Here is a 23,415-nt window from a genome sequence, read left to right as displayed (position 1 = left end):
ACCTTTCATCCCTGGAACCAACCTGGTGAACCTCATCTGAACTGCCTCCTCCAATTCCACTACACCCGTCCTCAAATAAGGAGACCAAAACTGAACACAATACTCTTGATGTGGTCTCACCAACACCCTATACGATTGCAACAACACTTCTCTACTTTTATACTCCAGTGCTGATGCAATAAACGCTAACATTCCATTTGTCTTTTTAATTACTTGCTGTACCTGCATACCGACATCCTACCATGAGACCACAAGACATAAGAGCAGAATTAGGCCACTCGGCCTATCGAGTCTGCTCCGCCATTCAATCATGACTGATATTTTTCTCATCCCCATTTTCCTGCCTTTTCCCCATAACCCCTGATCCCCTTACTAATCAAGAACCTATTTATCCCTGTCTTAAAGACACTCAACAATTTGGCCTCCACAGCCTTCTGCGGCAAAGTGTTCCACAGATTCACCACGCTCTGGCTGAAGAAGTTCCTCCTCACCATTGTTTTAAAGATTAAATGGGCAGCACGGTAGCATAGTGGTTAGCACTGTTGCTTCACAGGTTTGATTCCTGTCTTGGGTCACTGTCTGTGAGGTGTCTGCACGTTTCCCCGTGTGTATGGCTTTCCTCCGGGTGCTCCGGTTTCCTCCCACAGTCCAAATATGTGCAGGTTAGATGGATTGGCCGTGCTAATTTTTTTTTTTAAATTTAGAGTACCCAATTCATTTTTTCCAATTAAGGGGCAATTTAGCGTGGCCAATTCATCTTCCTTGCACATTTTTTGGGTTGTAGGGGCGAAACCCACGCAAACACAGGGAGAATGTACAAACTCCACACGGACAGTGACCCAGAGCCGGGATGAAACCTGGGACCTCAGCGCCATGAGGCAGCAGCACTAACCACTGCGCCAATGTGCTGCCCGTTTGGCCGTGCTAAATTTCCCTTAGTGTCCAAAAAGGTTGGATGGGGTTACTGGTTATGGGGATAGAGTGGAGGTGTGGGCTTAAGCAGGATGCTCTTTCCTAGGGCCGGTGCAGACTTAATGGGCTGAATGGCCTCCTTCTACACTGTAAATTCAATGATTCTATGATTGAGTGTGAGATTATGCCCTCTGGTTCTAGTTTTTCCTACAAGTGGAAAGATCCTCTCCACGTCCACTCTATCCAGGCCTCGCAGTATCCTGTAAGTTTCAATAAGATCCTCCCTCACCCTTCTAAACTCCAACGAAAATAGCTACACCTCTATTCCTCCTTCCTTTTCCACATTGTATTCCATCTGCCATTTCTTTGCCCACTCTCCTAGCCTGTCCAAGTCCTTCTGCAGCCCTCTTGCTTCCTCAGTACTATCTGTCCCTGTACATATCTTTGTATCATCTGCAAACTTACAAAAGTGCCTTCAGTTCTTTCTCCCTAATCGTTAATGTCTCTTGTGAAAAGATGTGGTCTCAGCACTGAGCCCTGAGGCACACCAGTAGTCACCGGCTGCCATCCTGAAAAAGATCCCTTTATCCCTACTCTCTGCCTTCTGCCAGACAGCCAATCCATCCATGCCAGGATCTTACCCTTAACTTATTTAACAGTCTCCTATGCGGCACCTTGTCAAAAGCCTTCTGGAAATCTAAATAAATCACATCGACTGGTTCACCTTTGTCTAACTTCCTTGTTACCTCCTCAAAGAACTCTAACAAATTTGTCAGACATGACCTCTCCTTGACGAAGCCATGCTGACTCAGTCCCATTTTTCATGCACTTCCAAGTACTCCGCGATCTCATCTTTAATGATGGACTCTAAAATCTTGCCAATGGCCGAAGTCAGGCTAATCGGCCTAAAGTTTCCCGTCTTCTGCCTCTCTCCCTTCTTAAACAGTGGTATTACATTAGCCATTTCCCAGCCCCTGGGCTCTCCCTGCCTCCAGTGATTCCTGAAAGATCACCACCAATTTATGAACAAAGACACCCAGATCCGTCTGCCCAGATACATTTTGAATCTTTCCATTTTGATAACAATTTGTCTTTCTATTTTTTCGGCCAAAATGTAATATCTCACATATCGAATTAGCCTCAATCTGCCAAATTTTGGCCCATTCTCCTAGCCTATCTAAGTACGTCTGTAAATTCTTTACCTCCTCTTCACTGCCTGCCTTCCTATCTTTTCTTTTGCCATGTTACACTCTGTCCCTGCTGGAAGATCTTTTATATAGATTGTAAACTGTTGAGGTCCGAGGACCGACCCCTGTGGTACCCCACTAGTTACAGTTCGCCAGCCATTTATCCCGACCCTCTGCTTTCTGTCAATCAATTCTCAATCCAATACAGCAGTTTATCCCCAATTCCCTGTCATCTCACCTTCTGGATCAGTCCTTTATGCAGCACCTGAGTGAGTCCAGATATACCACATCCACAGGTTTCCCAGTATCCACCTTGCTGGTTACGTCCTCAAAGAGCTCAGTTTCGTGATTATATACCTGACTAAAGCTTTATCAAAAATCTATCACAAGCTTTTCCATCATTACAAAATGGCCTATTTGCATACTTTGAAAGACCAATTCATCAACACACTTTTAATTGTGAGAAGACCATAAGAAATAAGTACAATAGACCATTCAACCCTTCGAGCCTGCTCCACTATTTAATAAGGTTAAGACTTATCTACACTTTTCTGCCTCATCTCCATGACCCTTCTCATTCTGATTAAAGGCCTATCTTCTGTCTTTTTGCCCAATGTTGGATTTTCTGCACACAGAGTTGGCTCAGCCACTTTTGTGTTGTATGATTGCATTATCAGTTACAAAAATTACTTGGTTGTTGATTTGAAATCAGGATATTCATAACTTCCCTGCCATAAAATGCCAATTAAAGCACTGTCAGGGTGTCAGGGTGGCACTGCCAGGATGGCAGGGGCACTGCCAAGGTGGCAGTGCCAAGATGTCCAGGTACCAGGTTGCCTGGGTCAAGGATCGGGCCCGGGGATGCCCTGCCCTTGAGAGTTATGGTGATGGGGTGCTTGAGGACTCCCTATGGGGTAAATTGGGAGAACCTGGTGCGCTGAAGGCCATGGTGGGGACTCCGAGGGGGGATGAGAGATCGAGGTGGCCTTTAAAAAAGGCACCCGATCTCCTCCTGCAATAGGTGCTGAAAGTGACGTAAGTCCCATTTGACAACGAGGTCATTCTCGGCGCTGCAGGTGCCAAGAAACTCCCTGCTCGACGCGCCCAAAGTGGAACTCTGTTTTTTGGTTGTTAAATCGTGCCCAAAATACCCTTTTTCAGGTATTGGCACTGGGATACATTTCTCCAAACACAGTTCAGCATCAGAAAGAACCAGAACTGCTACACCTGTGTCTAACTTAAAGTGAGTCTTGTTTTCCTTTACTCAGTTACCAACACTCCAGTAGCTTCCACTTGGTTCCTGGATCTCTCCAAGAAAAGACATCTCAATATCATTGATTTCTTCGATTTAATGAATCTTGCCACATGTCGAATGCTTCTCTTTTTGTTTGTTCTGTCCGAGCTTCTTACTGCGAAACACAGCCTGAAAGCCTGCTCTCTGTAAAAATGGCATTTGTGCTCTGTGGCAGGACAATTTCTTTCCCGTAAGACCAATACTGTTAGCTAGGGCAGTTGTTGGACGTTCTTCCTGCCTTCCCAAATTGTTTACAGCCACCTCCCTGCTTTACAGGAAACACACTCCAACGAGTCAGTCGTTTTTCTGTATATCGTTCTCCCTGTCACCTCGAATTACTGATCGATTTTTCTTCCTGAGTTCAGCTTGTCCGCTCAGTTGAATTCCCTTTGTTTAGTTAAATCATCTCTTGACTGTAAGCCGGCTAAAATCGCTGGCTTTGAAAGCAGACCAAGGCAAGCCAGCAGCACGGTTCAATTCCCGTACCAGCCTCCCTGAACAGGCGCCAGAATGTGGCGACTAGGGGCTTTTCACAGTAACTTCATTTGAAGCCTACTTGCGACAATAAACGATTTTCATTTCATTTCAGATTTTCATTTTCAAGTGGTCAGACAATGCTCCATCCAAGATGCTGACAACAATTCTGACCCTGATCAGTCCATCATTCAAGCTGCCAAATTCACAGTTTTTGTCAAGTTTCAACAGATTGTTGATGGATGTATCGACGCTTTCCTCGTTGCTGTTGGAAACGCTTATTAAATTTAGCCTGCTCTGCAATGGCATTCTTTCACAGACTGAAGTAGGCATCAAGTGCTTTTACCACCTCATTGTTGGTCTCTTGCCTTACTAGGATATCGTCTGCCTCGCCACCCATCATGTATAATAATGTACTGACCTGATCACTGCTCTCCTGCAGTGAGGTCTGATTCGATGCATTATCTGATAAATCCTTGGTGCCAATTCAGCCCCGCATTAGCTTGGTTGCAGCCTGAAACTTGATCGATGTATTCCAGGAATGGCAGAGACTTTTCCATGTTTGGTTTTTCTTATTTGCTGCCACCACATAACAACTTTGGTCTCATTGTGCTCACAGTATTTACAGAGTCTGTTAAGATAGGTAAAACATTAGCTTCACTCCGAAACATCAAACTGTAGTTTCACCTTGTGGGGAGGTCTACAAGACAGCAAGATCATGAGACAAGAATCACTTCCTGCGATCATGTGCACTGCGTCTTCTTTGCGTATCACACAGTTTGAATTAGCCTCTTCAAATTATAAACGTCAGGTTTGGAAATGTAGAAAACGTGACTGGGAATGTAATGTCACATATACTTCATAAAATTTGATGTGAAAATAAAATCAACATTGGAAACCAAAACAAATTTAACTTAGCATCCAAAGTAGTGGACACAGAGCTTTTACAATCTTAGCCTGTCTTAAAATGCCATTGTGGGATTCTCCGTTCCCCGACGCCGATTTTGTAATTGGAGATCGGGCGGAGAATCCCTTTTTACGATGGAATCGGAGCGGGGCATGTTTTCGTACGCTCCACCCCCTCCAAAATGGCATGGATCCTCCGGACATAGCCCCAAAATCGGAGAATCCAGTTCATGATCTCGAGGAATCGGTCTTCACTCCAGCAAACTTTCATGGTAACTGATATACCATCAATTCACAGCGAGCCCATATGAACAAATGAACGAAGGCTTTATTACACAAAGAACTAGCCTGCCAGTGACTTCTGTACAAATGAGCGCAACCCACTGGGCGCAGGACTTTATACCGTCCCGGGGTGGGCGGAGCCAGAGGCGGAGCCCACCGGGGTTCCAGCTCAATCCTTAAAGGTTAAAGGTTACACAGGCACCACATATTCTGGTGAATACATTTCACACATTCACCCCCTGTTTAAAAAAAAACACAAAGTCCGGCGGGGGTGACGTGGGTCAAATGTCCAGTCTATCCGGAGGCCGGATCGTCCTTTTAGACCTCCTCAGCTCTGGTGGTGCGGTGGGCACGGACGTGGTAGATGATGGTGACTGAGAGCATGTTGTTTGGAGCTACCGGCCAGCGTGTCGGAGACGGTTGCGGGGTAGTGTTTGGCAGGTGGGTGGCGGGTGGCTGCTGTGAAGGCGCGGGGGGCAGTGAAGGTGCAGGGGGAAGTGCAGGTGCGGGGGGGCGGCGTTGGCACGGGAGGACACAGGAGCCCCAGGGGGGCGAAAGAGACACGGTTGGTGGTGGTAGGCGATGCTTGGATGCCGGTGGTGCACGTTGGCAGGGGAACCATCTGGCGCCAGGTCCCGTAGGGAGACTGTATCTTGCCGTCTGTCTGGGTGCGCGATGTAGGCGTAATGGGGGTTTGCGTGCAGCAGCTGGACCCTCTCGACTAGGGGTTCGGTCTTATGGCTCCTCACATGCCTCCGGAGAAGGACAGGCCCCAGAGTTGTCAGCCAGGATGGAAGCGAGACCCCGGAGATGGACTTTCTGGGGAAGACAAACAAGCGGTTGTGAGGGGTCTCATTCGTGGCTGTGCAGAGGAGCGACCTAATGGAGTGGAGCGCGTCGAGGAGGACCTCCTGCCAGCGGTGAACCGGGAGACTTCGAGACCGGTGGGCAAGAAGGACGGCCTTTCATACCGTCGCATTCTCCCTCTCCACCTGCCTGTTGCCCTGCGGGTTGTAGCTGGTAGTCCTGATTGAGGCGGTGCCCTTACAGAGCAGGTACTGATGCAGCTCATCACTCATAAATGATGTGTCCCGGTCACTGTGGATGTATGCAGGGAAACCGAACAGTGTGAAGATGCTGTGCAGGGCCCTTATTACTGTGGCCGAGGTCAGGTCGGGGCAAGGGACAGCGAAAGGGAAACGGGAGTACTCGTCAATGATGGTCAGGAAGTATAGATTGCAGTTGTTGGACCGGAGTGGCCCCTTGAAGTCAATACTGAGGCGCTCAAAGGGCCGGGAGGCCTTTACCAGATGGGCCTTGTCTGGCCGATAGAAGTGCGGTTTGCACTCAGCGCAGACTTGGCAATCCCTGGTCATGGCTCTGACCTCTTCAGTGGAGTAGGGCAGGTGGCGGGACTTAATAAAATGGACAAGCCGGGTGACCCCTGGGTGGCAGAGGTCATTGTGGAGAGCCCGCAGTCGATCCTCCTGCGCGCTGGCGCAAGTACCGCGGGACAGGGCATCTGAGGGCTCATTGAGTTCCCCAGGATGATACTTAATATCGTAAGTGTGGATGGAGAGTTCGATCCTCAACCTCAAGATCTTATCATTTTTAATCTTGCCCCGCTGTGCATTGTCAAACATAAAGCCGTTTGTCGTTGGTCGGTGGCGAGGGTGAACCTCCTACCAGCTAGCTAGTGCCTCCAATGCCGCACAGCTTCCACAATGGCTTCTGCCTCATTCTCGACAGAGGAGTGTCGAATCTTGGAAGCATTGAGGGTTCGAGAGAAGAAGGCTATGGGCCTGCCCGCCTGGTTGAGGGTAGTAGGCAGGGCAACGTCTGACGCATCGCTCTCTACCTGAAAAGGGATGGACTCGTCCACTGTGTGCATGGCGGCCTTAGTGATATCGGCCTTGAAGGTCGAGCGGGCCTCAGCCGTCAGGGGAAATGTAGAGGTCTTAATAAGTGGGTGAGCTTTGTCCGTGTAGTTGGGGACCCACTGGGCGTAGTATGAGAAAAGCCCCAGGCACCTTTTGAGGGCCTTGAGTCTGTGGGGGAGGGGAAGTTCCATGAGGGGGCGGGCCCCAGGACTTTGTTTTCCACGACATAGCCGAGTATGGCTAGCCGGGTTGTGGGGAAAACGCACTTCTCCCTATTATATGTGAGGTTGAGGGATTGGGCGGTTTGGAGGAACTTCTTAAGGTTGGCGTCGTGGTCCTGCTGGTCATGACCGCAGATGATCACATTGTCTAAGTACGGGTATGTAGCCCGCAGTCCGTACTGGCCCACCAGTCGGTCCATCGTTCTCTGGAAGACCGAGACCCCATTGGTGACGCCGAAAGGGACCCTGAGGAAGTGAAAGAGTCGGCCGGCTGCTTCAAAAGCTGTGTAGTGGCGATCCTCCGGGCGAATCGGGAACTGGTTGTAGGCAGACTTCAGATCCACCGTAGAGGACACACAGTATTGCGCAATCTGGTTGACCATCTCCGCAACGCAGGGGAGGGGGTACGCATCCAGTTGCGTGAACCAATTAATGGTCTGGCTGTAGTCCACCACCATCCGTTTTTTTTCCCCAGTCCTGACAACCACCACTTGAGCTCTCCAGGGGCTGTTGCTGGCCTCGATGACCCCCTCTCTCAAGAGTCGCTGGACCTCTGACTTGATGAAAGTCATATCTTGTGCACTGTACCGCCTGCTCCTGGTGGCGATGGGGTTACAGTCGGGGGTGAGGTTCGCGAAGAGCGAGGAGGGCGACCTTAAGGATCGCGAGGCTACATACCATGAGGGGGTGTAAGGGTCCGCCGAACTTCAGGGTCAGGCTTCGGTGACTGCAATGGAAGTCCATTCCAAGCAGTAGAGGGGCGCAGAGGTGAGGGAGGACATACAGCTTAAAAAGGGCATACTCAGCGCCCTGTATCGCGAGGTTCGCGACACAGTACCACCGGATCCGGACCGAATGGGATCCGGAGGCGAGTGAGATTGTTTGAGATGCGGAGTAGATGAGCAGGGAACAGCGCGTTACCGTTTCGGGGTGTACGAAGCTCTCCGTGCTCCCAGAGTCGAAGAGACAGGGGGCCTCGCGCTGTTGACCCGGACGACCACCATGGAACTCCTTAGGTGCTTCGGCCGCAACTGGCCGAGCTGCGGGTAATCAGTGTAGTCAGAGGAGTCTGGGTCATAAAAGGTGGCCCCCACGAGTCGCACGTGTCGGATTCAGCTGAAGATAGTTGCCCCTACGAGTTGCACGTGGCTGATGATGCGTCTGAAGGGGGCGTTTCCGGCAGGCACGCAGCCACATTACGGGGTCTGCGGGCCTGTGAGCCGATGGGTCAGGTCTGAGGAGCTTTCGGCTTCTGGGCTTTCAATCTGGCCAGACAGACTCTGGCGAAGTGACCCTTTTTGCCGCAGTCGCTGCATCGCGCGGAACGGGCTGGGCAACGCTGCCGTGGGTGTTGGACCTGGCCGCAGCAGTAGCACGACAGTCCCCCGGTCTGGGCAGGTAGCCACATGGCACAGGCGTGTGGCGTGGCCGCGTCTGGCAACATCCGCCTCGGCGGGACCCACGTGGGGCTCGCTGGGTCCACGGGGAATGCGCTGAGGCTCTGGTAGGCCACCTCTAACGAGATGGCTAGTTTTACCGTGTCCTGCAGGTCGGTAGCCCCATTTTCCAGTAGTCGCTGCCTGACGTAATTAGAGCGGACCCCAGCCACATAGGTGTCCCGGATCTGCAGCTTCATGTGCTCCTCAGCCGTCACGTCTTGATAATTACAGTTTCTGGCGAGTAGGGTCAGGTTTTCCAGATATTGTTCCAGAGATTCTCCTGCGCGCTGCCGGCGGGTAGCGAGCAGATGCCGCGCAAACACCTCGTTTACAGGCTTGATGAAGCGCTTCTTCAGAATCGCGACCGCTGCCTTGTACGTGGCCGCCTTTTCGATCAAAACTGAAATTCGATGGCTCACCCGGGCGTGGAGGAGGTGCAGCTTGCGAGCTTTGGGGATAGGCGCTTCGGAGGAGCCGAGGTAGGCCTCGAAGCAGCGGAGCCAGTGAGAGAAGATTCTCTTGGCTTCTCGGGCTCAGGGGTCTAAGTCTCATTTTTCTGGCTTGAGAGCGGTGTCCATAGTGACGTTGTTTGTGTAATAAATTGATATACCATCAATTCACAGCGAGACCATATGAACAAGTGAACAAAGGCTTTATTACACAAAGAACTAGCCTGCTAGTGACTTCTGTACAAATGAGCACCACCCACTGGGCGCAGGACTATACACCGTCCAGGGGGGGGGGGGTGGAGCCAGAGGCGGAGCCCACTGTGGTTCCAGCTCAATCCTTAAAGGTTAAAGGTTACACAGGCACCACATCTCCTAGTGAATACATTTCACCACAGTAACAAAGACTGATTACGGGAGCCGAAACCTCTTCATAGCCACTGCTGATAACCTATCAATGTCCTCTTTGATAATCTCACTTCACTGCAATATTCTTTCATGCTTGGTTACCATTCCACCGACCGTCTGTTCCAAATGTCCATTGTCTTGTGTGAAGACATCCAGGATCTTGGGGAAAGAAAAGCTTCCCTCGTCTGTAACCTTCCTCAAGAATAACAATCCCGATGGATTTGGAGCATTGCTTCAAATAGGTCCCACTTGAAACTGGGCAAAGTAGTTTTAAATTGCTCAGGGCATGAGAGCCTCTGGGCTCGGAACTCAAAGTAATAAGCTCTTTCAGCAAAAATGTTTACAAAGGCAATCAGAAATGGCTCAGAATGGATGATCCGTGACCTTTCTACAGTGTTCCAAATTGGCTATTCTTGTGGCTGCATGTGGAATGTACAGCTCAGGATAGCTGAAAACATATATAATGGCTCTTTTGCACGAGTGTGTTCAGATTTATTTCTGCTTGTGTGCAGCATAATGGTAAAACATTTTTGAGACGATATTTGCCGTGCAGCACTTCTTGCAAAAAAAAAAGATGTTTTTTTTCTTTGAGTGTTCAAATGTGAAGAAAAAAAATCTTCACACATTAATGGTGGTGTTATACATCTACCTCAAAATACAATGATGTGGAGATGCCGGCGTTGGACTGGGGTGAGCACAGTAAGAAGTTTTACAACACCAGGTTAAAGTCCAACAGGTTTGTTTCGATGTCACTAGCTTTCGGAGCGCTGCTCCTTCCTCAGGTGAATGAAGAGGTATGTTCCAGAAACATATATAGAGACAGATTCAAAGATGCCAGACAATGCTTGGAATGCGAGCATTAGCAGGTGATTAAATCTTTACAGATCCAGAGATGGGTTAACCCCAAGTTAAAGAGGTGTGAATTGTGTCAAGCCAGGACAGTTGGTAGGATTTTGCAGGCCAGATGGTGGGGGATGAATGTAATGCGACATGAATCCCAGGTCCCGGTTGAGATTCTACAAGTGGAGGGATGTTAAATCCAAACCTGTCCCGAAGATTTGTTTTGCTCTTAAGGGGCAAATATTTCCACTCTGTGTTACATATAACAAAGTCATAAATTCTTTGTTGACGAACCAAATTGTGGTGTCTCCAAATCTATCTTTCCCAGGAAAGCTTGTTGCCAATCCTGCAACTGTAAAGTAAAACACCTTAAAAATTATGGGCTGGATTCTTCGCAACCGACGGCGGAATCGCAGCCGGCACCGGGGCGGAGAATCCATTACCACACCCAAAATTGGGACTGGCGGCACTTTCCCGATTCTGGGCCCCCGAAAAGTGCCGTACTCTGAGAGTATGCCGCGCCACCTACCACCTACCTGGGGCCATTGCTGGAGGCCTGCTCCGCCGTTCTCCGCCCCTGACCGGCTGAAGTCCCGATGGCGTGGATCTAATGTGGTTCTGCCGGTCGGGAAACTAGCGTGGCGGCTGCGGACTCAGTCTGCGGCTGCTGTGGTCGATGGGGGGGGGGGGGGGGGGGGGGGGGGGGGGGGGCGGTGCGATTGGAGGTCAGGACAGCCTTATACGCGGCTGGGTAATGTTTGGACGGGCGGTCAGGGTCAGGCACACGGCCGATTGGGGGGTCCATTTTTAGTGTCCAGCTCCGCGGTCTGAGTCCGCCATGGAGCACGGAGCGGCCGCTGGAGGCCACCACCCTGCGCATGCACAGCCTCCGACCCGGAAGTGCTGGGGCCCGTATCTGCAGAAAATGTTGCTAGATTTACGCCAGGTTCCTGCTAGCCCCCTGCAGGGCTAGGAATATGTGGCCCTTTCACGCCAGTTTTTCTAGCGTAAAAGTCCACAGTTTTGATGTCAGCATGGGGACATAGACCCCAAAATAGAGAATCCAGCCCATGATCTATGGACTTAGAAATGACTTTGATTAAGAGACTGAAAAGTAATTTGTGAACTCTCAGAGTTAACAACCGGTATCTGGAGGTCAAAGGGAGTGAATAGATGGGAGTTTTGCTCTGGGTGTCCAAAATTGATTAGTTTGGAGGAGATTTAATATTTCAAGTTTCTCTTCAACAACAATAACTTGTATTCAAATGGCACCTTTAATGTAAAGACCTGTCCGGTGCTTCGCTGGAGCATTGCAAATCAAAGTGTGCCATCAAGCTATTGGATCATGTGACCAAGGATCAGTTAGCCTCAAAATAAGGGGAAGTAGATTTAGGACTTAGCTTCGGAGGAACTTTGTCACCCAAGGGGTTGTGAATCTATGGAATTCCCTGCCCAGTGAAGCAGTTGAGGCTCTTTCATTAAATGTTTTGAAGATAAGGATAGATAGTTTTTTGAAGAATAAAGGAATAAAGGGTTATGGTGTTCAGGCGGGAAAGTGGAGCTGTGTCCACAAAAGATCAGCCATGATCTCACTGAATGGCGGAGCAAGCTCGAAGGGCCAGATGGCCTACTCCTGCTCCTCGTTCTTACGTTCTTATAAAAGCTTGATCAAACAGGAGCAGCTTAAGGAGAAAAGCAAGGTAAAGACGCAGAGAGGTGCATGGAGGGGATTCCAGTGCTCAGGGCCTCCAGAACTTAGGCGCAGCCCCAATGGTGGAGCAATTGCAATTGGGAATGTGCAAAAAGTGAGAATTCGAAAAGCATAGATATCCTGGATACCTGTAGGATGGAGGGGATTACACAGTTAAGGAGGGGAAAGGCCATGGAGAAATTTGAAAACAAAGGGCAGAATTTTACATTCCCCTGCCGACACGTTTAGCAGCAGGGGTTGACAGTTGAGATTGCCTTCCCACTGGGTTCCAAACTGCACGTATCTCCGTAATTTTACGCTGAGCTGGACAAGGCCTAGGCTGGCTGCTCCACCCTTTCCTCAATTATTCGCCACTTAATGGCTGTTTCCGTCCCGCTTCAATTTTCAGGCTGGCGGGTGAGGTTGAGGGGCAGTGGGGGAGGGGAGAGCCAGACTATTAACCCGCTTCGGGCCTCAGGCAGAAAGGCGGAGGGAGGGGAGGGTGGGAACGCCTCCATCAGCGACCTCCTTTTAACATCAAGGGCCCTTACGTGGGCTCTCTTCCCCCTCCAACCTGTCCACCAACATTCCAAGTGCCCTTCCACTGTCCACCTGCACCCAGGTCTCACCTGTCCTTCCCATCTTGATATCCCCAAAAGTTAACAGGTCCTGGACTCCCTGGACCTGGGCTTTGGGGACGATTTGCAATCCCAGTGCTGTCCACTGCATTTCTGGCGTTGCAGGGACCAGGGAGCTTCGGGACAGCCGGACTGGTTGGCAGCTTTCTGAGGCAGGACTTCCTCCAACTGAGGTGCGGCAGACCCACCTCCAGCCAGTTCATGCTCAATGGAGCAGGAAATAGTTGTGAGCAGCCACCATTGGACAGGGATGTGTTTGCCACTGACTCCTTGGATGGCAGGAAAGAAAACACTGCCATCCAAAATATCCTGGCCAAGGAAAAGAGTTTTAAAGTTAAAACTCTGCTTAAATGTTCAACTTTGTTCAATCTCATTTGTATATCAAAGAACAAAGAAATGTACAGCACAGGAACAGGCCCTTCGGCCCTCCAAGCCCGAGCCGACCATACTGCCCGACTAAACTACAATCTTCTACACTTCCTGGGTCCGTATCCTTCTATTCCCATCCTATTCATATATTTGTCAAGATGCCTCTTAAATGTCCCTATCGTCCCTGCTTCCACTACCTCCTCCGGTAGTGAGTTCCAGGCACCCACTACCCTCTGCGTAAAAAACTTGCCTCGTACATCTACTCTAAACCTTGCCCCTCTCACCTTAAACCTATGCCCCCTAGTAATTGACCCCTCTACCCTGGGGAAAAGCCTCTGACTATCCACTCTGTCTATGCCCCTCATAATTTTGTATACCTCTATCAGGTCGCCCCTCAACCTCCTTCGTTCCAGTGAGAACAAACCGAGTTTATTCAACCGCTCCTCATAGCTAATGCCCTCCATACCAGGCAACATTCTGGTAAATCTCTTCTGCACCCTCTCTAAAGCCTCCACATCCTTCTGGTAGTGTGGCGACCAGAATTGAACACTATACTCCAAGTGTGGCCTAACTAAGGTTCTATACAGCTGCAACATGACTTGCCAATTCTTATACTCAATGCCCCGGCCAATGAAGGCAAGCACCTTATATCACCAAACATAAAATCTGCAATCCAACAGTGACATTGTAAGATGTTTCAGAACATAATTTATTGAAAGTATTTTTATTCTGACAATTATTCCTGGATCTATTTTAAAGGGATATCTTGGTGAAGTTTGATTTAAGCAGCTAAAAATTAGTTTTATCACCAAAAATAAGCATTCTGCATCAGAGGGCCCGAACTCTTGGCCTCGTCGCGCCCGACTCAGGATACAACGAGACCGGTAAACCTCGCGAGAGGACATAACAGCAGAAATAATGCCCAACAATGTTGCAGAGATGAAAATCGGGATTACAGAAGAGGCCAGAAGAACTAGAGAAGGTTATAGAGATGGGGAGGAGTGAGAGGGGTGAGAACCAAGGATGAGAATTTTAAAATTCCGATATTGCCTGATTGGGAGCTGATATGGGTTAGGATACGAACAAAGCTGTGCAGGAAATTGGTGGAATTAACAAACGTAGAACTAACAAAGGCCTGGATGAGGGATGAGCAATCGTTGAGCCACATCAGGGAATTGGAAAGTTGGCAGTCTTGATGCTGGATAGATATGTGGTGGTAATGCACCTTGTGGTCAAAAAAACAGGGCCAGATTTTTCTGCTGGCAGCAGAATTTGGGAAGTAGGCATGATTCCAGCTCGCAAACCCACAGAAATGGAGAGAGGACAACAGAGAAGTGGCCCATGTTCTGGCCCAAATGAGCTTCAAAATGAGAGGATCTTCAGGTTCAAAGTGGTCAGGGCAAATGAAGTGCTGGTAACCAGGATCAATTTGTAAAATATTGGTTAGTAAAATGATATTACTGCTCTGCAGGTTATTTTTTTGTGCAAACGTCATCATAGAATGAAATAGATGAGATGCTGTTGCGCCTCTTCCCACCAGGTAGCAGCTGGCCAACTTCAGAACGCTCCGAACTGCTGTCCTGCCCAGCAGGAAAATCTCGGGAGGTCAGAAGGTGAGCTCTTAATGAGCTCACTAATGACCTCAAACCAGCCTAATTAATGGCAGGTGGCTTGGGATTCCTGCCCAGGCCCCAACTCTCAATTAAGCCATTGGAGGCGATTCTCTGTTTATGGTTGGAATTCTCAGGCCATTGGGATTCCCTCATCCAGTCGGCAGCGCACCATCACCGGTGGGTATCCCGGCAGCATGGGTGGCTTCAATGGTAAATTCCATTGACGAGCAGCAGGTGTAGAGAATCCTGCCTTTGAGAGACAAACGGCAGGGGACTGGAGAATCGAGCATTATGACTGGATAGATGAGAATGGAACCAGTCAACTGCAGCTGCACCCAGCTCGAAGACAGAGGGGTATATGGTTACGTGTACGTGAAAGACAGGCTTGCATTTATACAGCATTATATCTTTCAGAAATTCACAAAGCACGTTGCTTACTTCGAATAAATTACACTGAAGTTGCATAATTCTTGGTAACGCAACAGCCATTTTATATAAATAAGATCTCAGAAACAGGAATGAGATAAATTGATTAATTGTTCAATTTCTGGTGGCTATTGGTTGAAGAAGACGAGGCCTTAGTTCAGTGTCTAAGCCAAAGGATAGCCTTCAAAGCAAAGCAACACAGGATTGTCAGCTTCACTACTAAACTGGGAATTGAGTGGTCACCTTATGATCTGTTAACAATGTTGAGAGCACTGGGTTAGACAAATACATTCATCCAGTGACGGAAGTGACGGTGACTGACATTTCAAGGCACTTGAACCGACCCTCGCGATTGATTACTGCGAATGCAATTGTACAGCTATGTTCATCCATTCTATCAATGGGTTAAGGCCCTGCCACTGGAGCTTTGATAGACACCTTGCTCAAATTGGATTCAGCATATCCCAGACAAGGAGGTGGCTGATACTGCAGAGGAGAACAGAGACTATTGAGTGAGCCGGGTCTAGGATCATGATTGCAAGGACTTTGTGCTGACTTAATCTCTTCTGGAGTGCATAGTTTTTCTCAACTTGTGCTATTTCCAAACCAGGGAGAGGGGCGAGTCCATCGGTTTCCAGGCACCAGCTGAAGTACGGACTGCAATTGGGAAGTGACACAAGAGTTTGCCCATGTTGAGGAATAGAGTGCCATGCAGAGGGCTGGTAATCTTCAGATGACACACATCAACCTCTGTCAACAGGCTGGGCTTTCAGGCAAAAGCACAATGTATGAAGGAGGGTTGTCCTTCTTCCATCAAACTCTCCTCATCAGTCACCCATGGGGCTGGAATTCCACCTCTGCAGATGGGTAAATGTTTGTTTTGTCCTAAGATTTAATATTAGGAAGAGAAAAGAAAGAGAAATTTAGCCTAATCTGGCATTTAATAAGATCTGGTCTTTGGTCTCAACTCCTCTTCCTGCACTATCTCCATAATCTTTAATTCCCCGAGTATCTAAAAGTCTGTTGATGTCTGTCTTGAAAATGCCCAGCTCTTGAGATGGAGAATTCTGAAAATTCACAACATTTTGAACCTCATCTGAGTCTATATGGTCAACCCCTTATTCTGAGATTGCAACCCTTAGCTATTCGCTAGACACGGGAGACATCCTCCCAACATTTAACCTTTAAGAATTTATTACTGCGTAACGCTGTGCACGAATGTTCTGAAATAGAATCTAAATTCTTTAGCACAGAAAAATAGAGGGCAGAAGAGGGCCTTTGGCCCATCCAGTCTGCACCGATGCATGAAAAACACCTGACCTACCTACCTAATCCCATTTGCCAGCACTTGGCCCATAGCCTTGAATATAATGGCATGCCGTGCTTATCCAGGTACGTTTTAAAGGATGTGAGGCAACCCGCCCCTACCACCCTCCCAGGCAGTACATTTCAGACCGTCACCGCCCACTGGGTAAAAAGGTTTTTCCTCAAATCCCCCCCAAACTCCTGCCCTTCATCTTGAAATTGTGTCCTCTCGTGACTGACCTTTCAATTAAGGTGAACAGCTGATCTCTATCCACCTTGTCCATGCTTCACATAATCTTGCACACCTCGATCAGATTGCCTTCTCTGCTCCAGCGAAAACGACCCAAGCATATCCAACCTCTCTTTGGAACTTAAATGTTCCTCCCAGGCAACATCTTGGTCAATCTCCACTGCACTTTTTGTGCAATTATCTCCTTCCTATAATGTGGCAACCAGAATTGTACACACTACTCCAGCTGTGGTCTCACCAATGTTCTATACAACTCCCAACATGGCCTCCCTGCTTTTGAAATCTATGCCTCGATTGATGAAGGCAAATGTCCTATATGCCTTCTTCACCACCCTATTAACCTGCCCTCCTGCCTTCAGAGATCTATGGACAAACGTGCCAATGTCCCTTTTTCCTCGGAACTTCCCAGTGTCATGCCATTCATTGAATATTTCCGTGTCAAATTACTCGTTCCAAAGTGTATCGCCTCAAACACATCTCAACTCTCTCATAACTGTTCCCGAAGTGAGACGAGGTTTGTTCATTTTTTCCAAGGAGGGAAACAAATCTATATTGCAGCTGAATCAATATATGTATTCAGTCCATCCTGTAATCCTTTATCATTGCAAAGGGCTTACAGTAGACTTCAAAATGCATGTCGGCACAAAAACGAAAATCAACATACGACACGATGAAATTCATTTAGGCTTGCCTATTGATTTATATAAATACTCCTCAGATTGGTAAATTCTTAGCATTGTGCAACAGGGAATAGACTCATTACAACTTGATGATCATTCTTTCCATCAACCATAGAATCATAGAATCCCTACAGTGCAGGAGGCCATTCGGCCCATCGAGTCTGCATCGACCCAAGCTCAGTCTCTTACCCTATCCCAATAAACCCTTCACCTAACCTGCACATCTTTATTGGACACTAAGGGGAAATTTATCATGGCCAATCCACCTAGCCTGCACATCTTTGGACTGAATAAATTAATTTCCAATTTATCTTTCCCTTGCTTATGAAGGCTTCACTGGCAGCAATATTTGAAGTTTGATATTTCAAGATTGACGATTTTAGCTACTTTACAGTCGGTAATGATCCATAGTTCAAGTTCTCTATCACATTTACTTTGTAAGCCTTCACCAGAATCTTTTGGACCACTCTCTCTCCAATCAAAAATAAAAGTGTCGGTTTCATCAAAACGCAGCCAACCAACCATCCAATTCGAACTGAGAGATTAGTTGTGCAGCATTTTCATCATTGTGCCACCTTTTTGACATGCTTGTGTTTTGGGATTACAGGGGAATCTTTTCCATTTTTGCAAAGGGAAATGAATCAGGGACAAAACAGTTGCGATTTCCTTATTTTCACTCTGGCAGGCAAAGCGTCACACTGAAAATGAAAAAGTGCAACTTTACCATTCATATATCTCAAGTCCTATTAAATTCCAAAAACAAATTTAGTACATTTTTATGTAGCTGGATCTAATGCAGAACTCCCATCTGACAATAATTAACTCCTTTTTCACCTACAATTATTCTTTAAGAGTGACTCTGACAGAGATTTCCACTATATCGAAGTACAGGTCCAACAGCTCACCTGGGTGGTCCTCAAATTTGTAAAATACCACTCAACCCATTAACTCATTTCTGTCTTAAAAACTAGCCAGGCCCTCCTTCAGTTTTCCAATGTTAATCAACTTCAGATTCCCTGTTCCCCACTTTCAGCAGCTTGTGTGTGGAGGTATCAAAGCTAAAGAGACTTGTCCGCTCTTGCTTCAGAACTCGAGTCTATGCCACTTGGTTACAGAACTTGTGACTGTGAAAAAATAATTTGTTCACGTTCAATTAATTTATGTCTTGGAACGTTGTAAAATCCACATGTCTGCCTTGAGCCATCTTTTCTCCGGTGGATATATGTTGAAGTTCCTTCATCTCGCCTTGTGTTTAATCGGACAATTAAGCTGCCCTCCTCAAACAGTAATATCTAAATAAGTAAGAGGTGAACGCTATTAAATTCCATAGGTTGGCGTGATTAAAGAACACGTTCTTCACAGATAGTAAGCAGCTTCATTTAATTTTTCTCTTCTCACTCTCAATTTTGCAAAAAGGTGATCAGTTTGATACATTTGAGGTCACACTCTTGAATCGTCATCTCAGTTGCATTAAGAACGTTGAGCTGGAAATACGAGCCATAAATCCTGGTATTGCCATAAAGGGAAGCTGGCCAAAGGGTGCCTCACATTTGAGTTCACACAAAGGCTGTCAGACTCGCTCATGTTTTTAAGATCAAGCTGCAAAGGGCGGCATGGTGGTGAAGTGGTTAGCACTGCTGCCTCACGGCGCTGAGGACTCGGGTTCGATCCCGGCCCCGGGTCACTGACGGTACCCGAGTTTGTGTATGAAAATCGCTTATTGTCACAAGTAGGCTTCAAATGAAGTTTCTGTGAAAGCCCCTAGTCGCCACATTCCGGCGCCTGTTCGGGGAGGCTGGTCCAGGAATTGAACTGTGCTGCTGGCCTGCCTTGATCTGCTTTCAAAGCCAGCGATTTAGCCCTGTGCTAAACAGCCCCATTCTCCCCGTGCTTGCATGTGTCTCACCCCCACAAACAAAAGATGTGAAGGGTAGGTGGATTGGCCAGGCTAATTTGCCCCTTAATTGGGAAAAAAACGAATTGGGTACTTTCAATTTAAAGAAAAGCTGCAATGAAGCAGTTTGGCTCCCTTACCTGTTGTGTTGAGTTCCTTCTTTCTCTCATCCATGTAGGTCAGGGCATGTACAATTTAGATATTTCTGTCCATATTCTATGCGTCCATATCAGTTAGCATATTGCTCCAAGAAATAACATTGAGTTTCAAATCAGTTTATTATACTCTGCTTTGCAAAAATCAAATCCAGCCAATTTATTGTAGAAATGCGTGGCTTGCCCAGAGTAAGGATTCCAGCATAGAAAAAGCGTGCAAGACGAGATCACCAAACCCTTGCACCCCCACCCTCGCATAACTCCCCCATGTTCAGATTCAAAGTTTGTAGAAGAAATGTAATTCATATTGCGCAGAGTATGCAGCAGAGATGTGCAGAAGCAAGATGGCGATTGGGTGGGGGAGCGGAAAAGAGACTTTGATTCAGGAAAGTCTCTAACTTCGATAGCAATTTTTAAAAATTAGTAACCTGGATGGTTTGCTCGTCAGTGCATGCATTCTACCACCACCAACACCACCACTTCCACCACCAGCCTACAATCACCTCTTCCCTTAAGTGGATATTTAGAAATATACTTAACAAGGTAGTTGTGTGTCCTACCTCTACTTTTATGCCTCCTTCCCTTCTTTCGTCCTGTGGATGTGCTGCGCGGTGCCTGCTGGAGGTGCGAGATCTCAATTGGCGTGTTTGTTCGAAAACTCTCCTTGAACTTCTGCATCAATGACTGCACTGTATCTTGAGTCACTTCAGCGGCTACAATGTGTTAATTTTATCATTAAAATGTGAAATTGTTACATCTGCAAGTTCTATTACTTGACAGTCAAACTGTGTGAGTACACTTTGTAATGCCAAAATTATACTCAACTAATATTTCGTTAAAACAAAATGCCTCATGAAACGAGCAAGACCACTGTATTTTTCTTTAAAGGCAAAATAATTCTGATTTCTGGTCTACTGGATTTCCAGTTGTCGTATCAGGCAGTTTCTAAGGTCATCAAATGAATGCCAGCAGACAGGAAGGGAGAATTTAACAAAAATGGCAGGTGCAAGGTAACTTTAATGTTGTTGTAGCATTCTAAAAATCTGCAGAAACTGATTCAAATCCAATTCTGAAGTAATCAAATTCACCGTGGTTCTGGGTAGATTAAAGGAATATCAATCACTGAATATTTATCTGATGCTCACCAGAGTGGATCAGGACCATTGAAAGAGTATTAGACAATTAGATACCCTGGATAAACCCTCAACCGGTCTCTCTCCACCCCCACCCAGCCGTTTCCTCCCCTCCCACCCCAAGATTAACTTTTGAAAATGAATATGATTAAAAATGGTACATTTTTCCACATTTTTCACAGGACATGTATGAAACTAAATGCACATGTATAATACGACTCATTTGATGTGATACTTTAGGCTCCTGCAACAGGTACTAAGTGATTTCATGCAATAATCATAATCATTACAGAAGAGAGATTAAGTTATGTTTTTTGATATTATTTATTGGTTTGTAGTTTTCGAATGGTCACGTAGATGTGCAAATTTATAAAACCGTTGCATAAATAGAATGAACAATATATTGTGAAATTTTGGGAAGGACTGCATTGGAAATCTATATGTTTGTCAGTATATGTGGATCAGTAGATCTGGACCTTGCAGTCCATTGCTGAAGCCTATTTGTTGACTTGTTGGAAGGGCTAATGCAGGTAGGGAATATACAGTGAATGGTAGAACCCTCAAGAGTATTGAAAGTCAAAGAGATCTAGGAGTACAGGTCCACAGGTCATTGAAAGGGGCAACACAGGTGGAGAAGGTAGTCAAGAAGGCATACGGCATGCTTGCCTTCATTGGACGGGGCATTGAGTATAAGAATTGGCAAGTCATGTTGCAGCTGTATAGAACCTTAGTTAGGCCACACTTGGAGTATAGTGTTCAATTCTGGTCGCCACACTACCAGAAGGATGTGGAGGCTTTAGAGAGGGTGCAGAAGAGATTTACCAGAATGTTGCCTGGTATGGAGGGCATAAGCTATGAGGAGCGATTGAATAAACTCGGTTTGTTCTCTCTGGAACGAAGGAGGTTGAGGGGCGACCTGATAGAGGTCTACAAAATTATGAGGGGCATAGACAGAGTGGATAGTCAGAGGCTTTTCCCCAGGGTAGAGGGGTCAATTACTAGGGGGCATAGGTTTAAGGTGAGAGGGGCAAGGTTTAGAGTAGATGTACGAGGCAAGTTTTTTACGCAGAGGGTAGTGGGTGCCTGGAACTCGCTACCGGAGGAGGTAGTGGAAGCAGGGACGATAGGGACATTTAAGGGGCATCTTGACAAATATATGAATAGGATGGGAATAGAAGGATACGGACCCAGGAAGTGTAGAAGATTGTAGTTTAGTCGGGCAGTATGGTCGGCGCGGGCTTGGAGGGCCGAAGGGCCTGTTCCTGTGCTGTACATTTCTTTGTTCTTTGTTCTTTGTTCTTTGTGTAACTTCATGAATAGACAAACAACTTTTAAACAGAGACATTTGTACGTGAGCCTTTTTGTATTTATATTTTCGAATTGATTTTACTCCAATGTGTGAAAAAGTTTCATTTGCACAGTGAACATCCAAATCCAAAAGCTTATTTGAAGTTAACGTTTGAATGTCATTATTTAAATTGATGAATGATGTATTCATTTGAACTCATTTTACCCGTGGAGCTGGGAAGATGGCTCACTGACACTTGGGTGAGATTAGACAGGAAGAACGTAAATTCGGACAAAGTCACCTCCCACTGCCATTGTTTCCAGGCTTTAGTATATATTCAATCACAGTTCGAATGTTTTTAAATAATTACTTTCTGTCCCTAAGAATTCATTAATGAAGGATTCCAACTGTCTTTACTGAAATCCTTGTTTTGTATAGAGATTTCTTGTCCTTCCTGGAGTTATTCTGTATCTTTTTTTCCCTCCATCTCTCTTCATTTTCTGTCCCTCACTCTCTCCCTCTGGCTTTCCTTTTGTGTGTCTCTCTCCTTGACTCTAGCTATCTTTCTGTGTTCTGTCCCTGTTTCTTCCTGAGCCTGCAACATTTGTGCGTGGTGCGTTTGTGTCTGTCTCTCTCTCTCCCTGTCTGTATGTTTCTCTCCCTCTGTCTGTATGGTCTGTGTGTTCTTTCACACTTATGTAGGGTCCTTCTGTGGTTCTGTTTCCCTCCCTGTTCCACTTTTTCTAACTGTGCCATCGTGCTGCCAGCCTATTGGTTATTCATTGACTGTTGGTAGTGGCTTTCCCATTGTAAAGTGATTCTTTTTCTCCACGGCTGCTTTCCTGTCTCTAAGCTGCGAATGTGTAACTGCAAACCTGCTGCATTCCTGCATTCATTCAACCTTCCAACATGTTTAAGTGCTGTGTGTTCATGATTAGCCAGGCAACTCCTTCAAACACAAAAACACACTGAACCTAGTCATGGGCTATGAGTTTATAGCATGGCAAAGTTCCCACTTTTTTTCTCTTCTGATGTTTAGTTCCCTTCCACCAGCATGTGACACTGAGCAGGTTTTGATTGATGGTAAAGGTGTACTAATAACGGTCCCTAACAGTTCATTCAGTTTCTTGCTGCCTTCCAACTTTTGATGTTCTGAATCTCCTGTATCGTCTACTTTTAATTCATGTGGGTGTCTCTGGTTTGGGCCAACTGCCGTTGCCCATCCCTAATTACCCTTGAGAAGGTGGTGGTGAGCTGCCTTCTTGAACTGCTGCAGTCCATGTGATGTAGGCACACTCACAGAGTGTTAGGGAGGGAGTTCCAGGATTTTGACCCAGTGACAATAAAGGAACAGCGATATATTTCCAGTCATTATGGTGAGTGAATTGGACGTGTGGTGGTATTCCCATCTTGTTCTTCAAGAGATGACGGTGGGTTTGGAAGGTACTGCCTAAGGAGCCTTGGTAAATTCCAAGTTCCAGCAATGCATCTTATAGATGGCAACACACCTGCTACTGTACACACTGTGCATCAGCAGTAGAGGGAGTATTTGTGGGTGAGGTCCAATCAAATGGGCTGCTTTGTCTTGGATGGTGTCAAGCATCTTGAGTGTTGTTGGTGCTGCACTCATCCAGGAAAGAGCCGAGTATTCCATTATACTACTGACTTGTGCATTGTAGATTGTG

The 23,415-nt window shown here is 46.9% G+C and overlaps 1 protein-coding gene across 3 annotated transcripts in view; it reads right to left on the bottom strand.

The window, feature by feature from the left end:
- The window catches only part of LOC140399093 (astrotactin-2-like), a 2,178,011-nt gene that overhangs the window by 1,431,650 nt on the left and 722,946 nt on the right, over window positions 1-23,415 (bottom strand). For 2 of the 3 annotated variants that reach the window (XM_072488234.1, XM_072488235.1), the window contains exon 4: window positions 19,870-20,022. The exons of the other annotated variant lie outside the window; for it this stretch is intronic. In XM_072488234.1, the coding sequence (XP_072344335.1) occupies window positions 19,870-20,022 (153 nt within the window). The remainder of the gene's footprint in view (window positions 1-19,869; window positions 20,023-23,415) is intronic. 3 annotated transcript variants of the gene reach the window in all.

The sequence above is a fragment of the Scyliorhinus torazame genome, chromosome 22 (assembly GCF_047496885.1).
Source record: "Scyliorhinus torazame isolate Kashiwa2021f chromosome 22, sScyTor2.1, whole genome shotgun sequence".
NCBI classification, from domain to species: Eukaryota; Metazoa; Chordata; class Chondrichthyes; order Carcharhiniformes; family Scyliorhinidae; genus Scyliorhinus; species Scyliorhinus torazame.
This window is presented reverse-complemented; position numbering and strand designations above follow the sequence as displayed.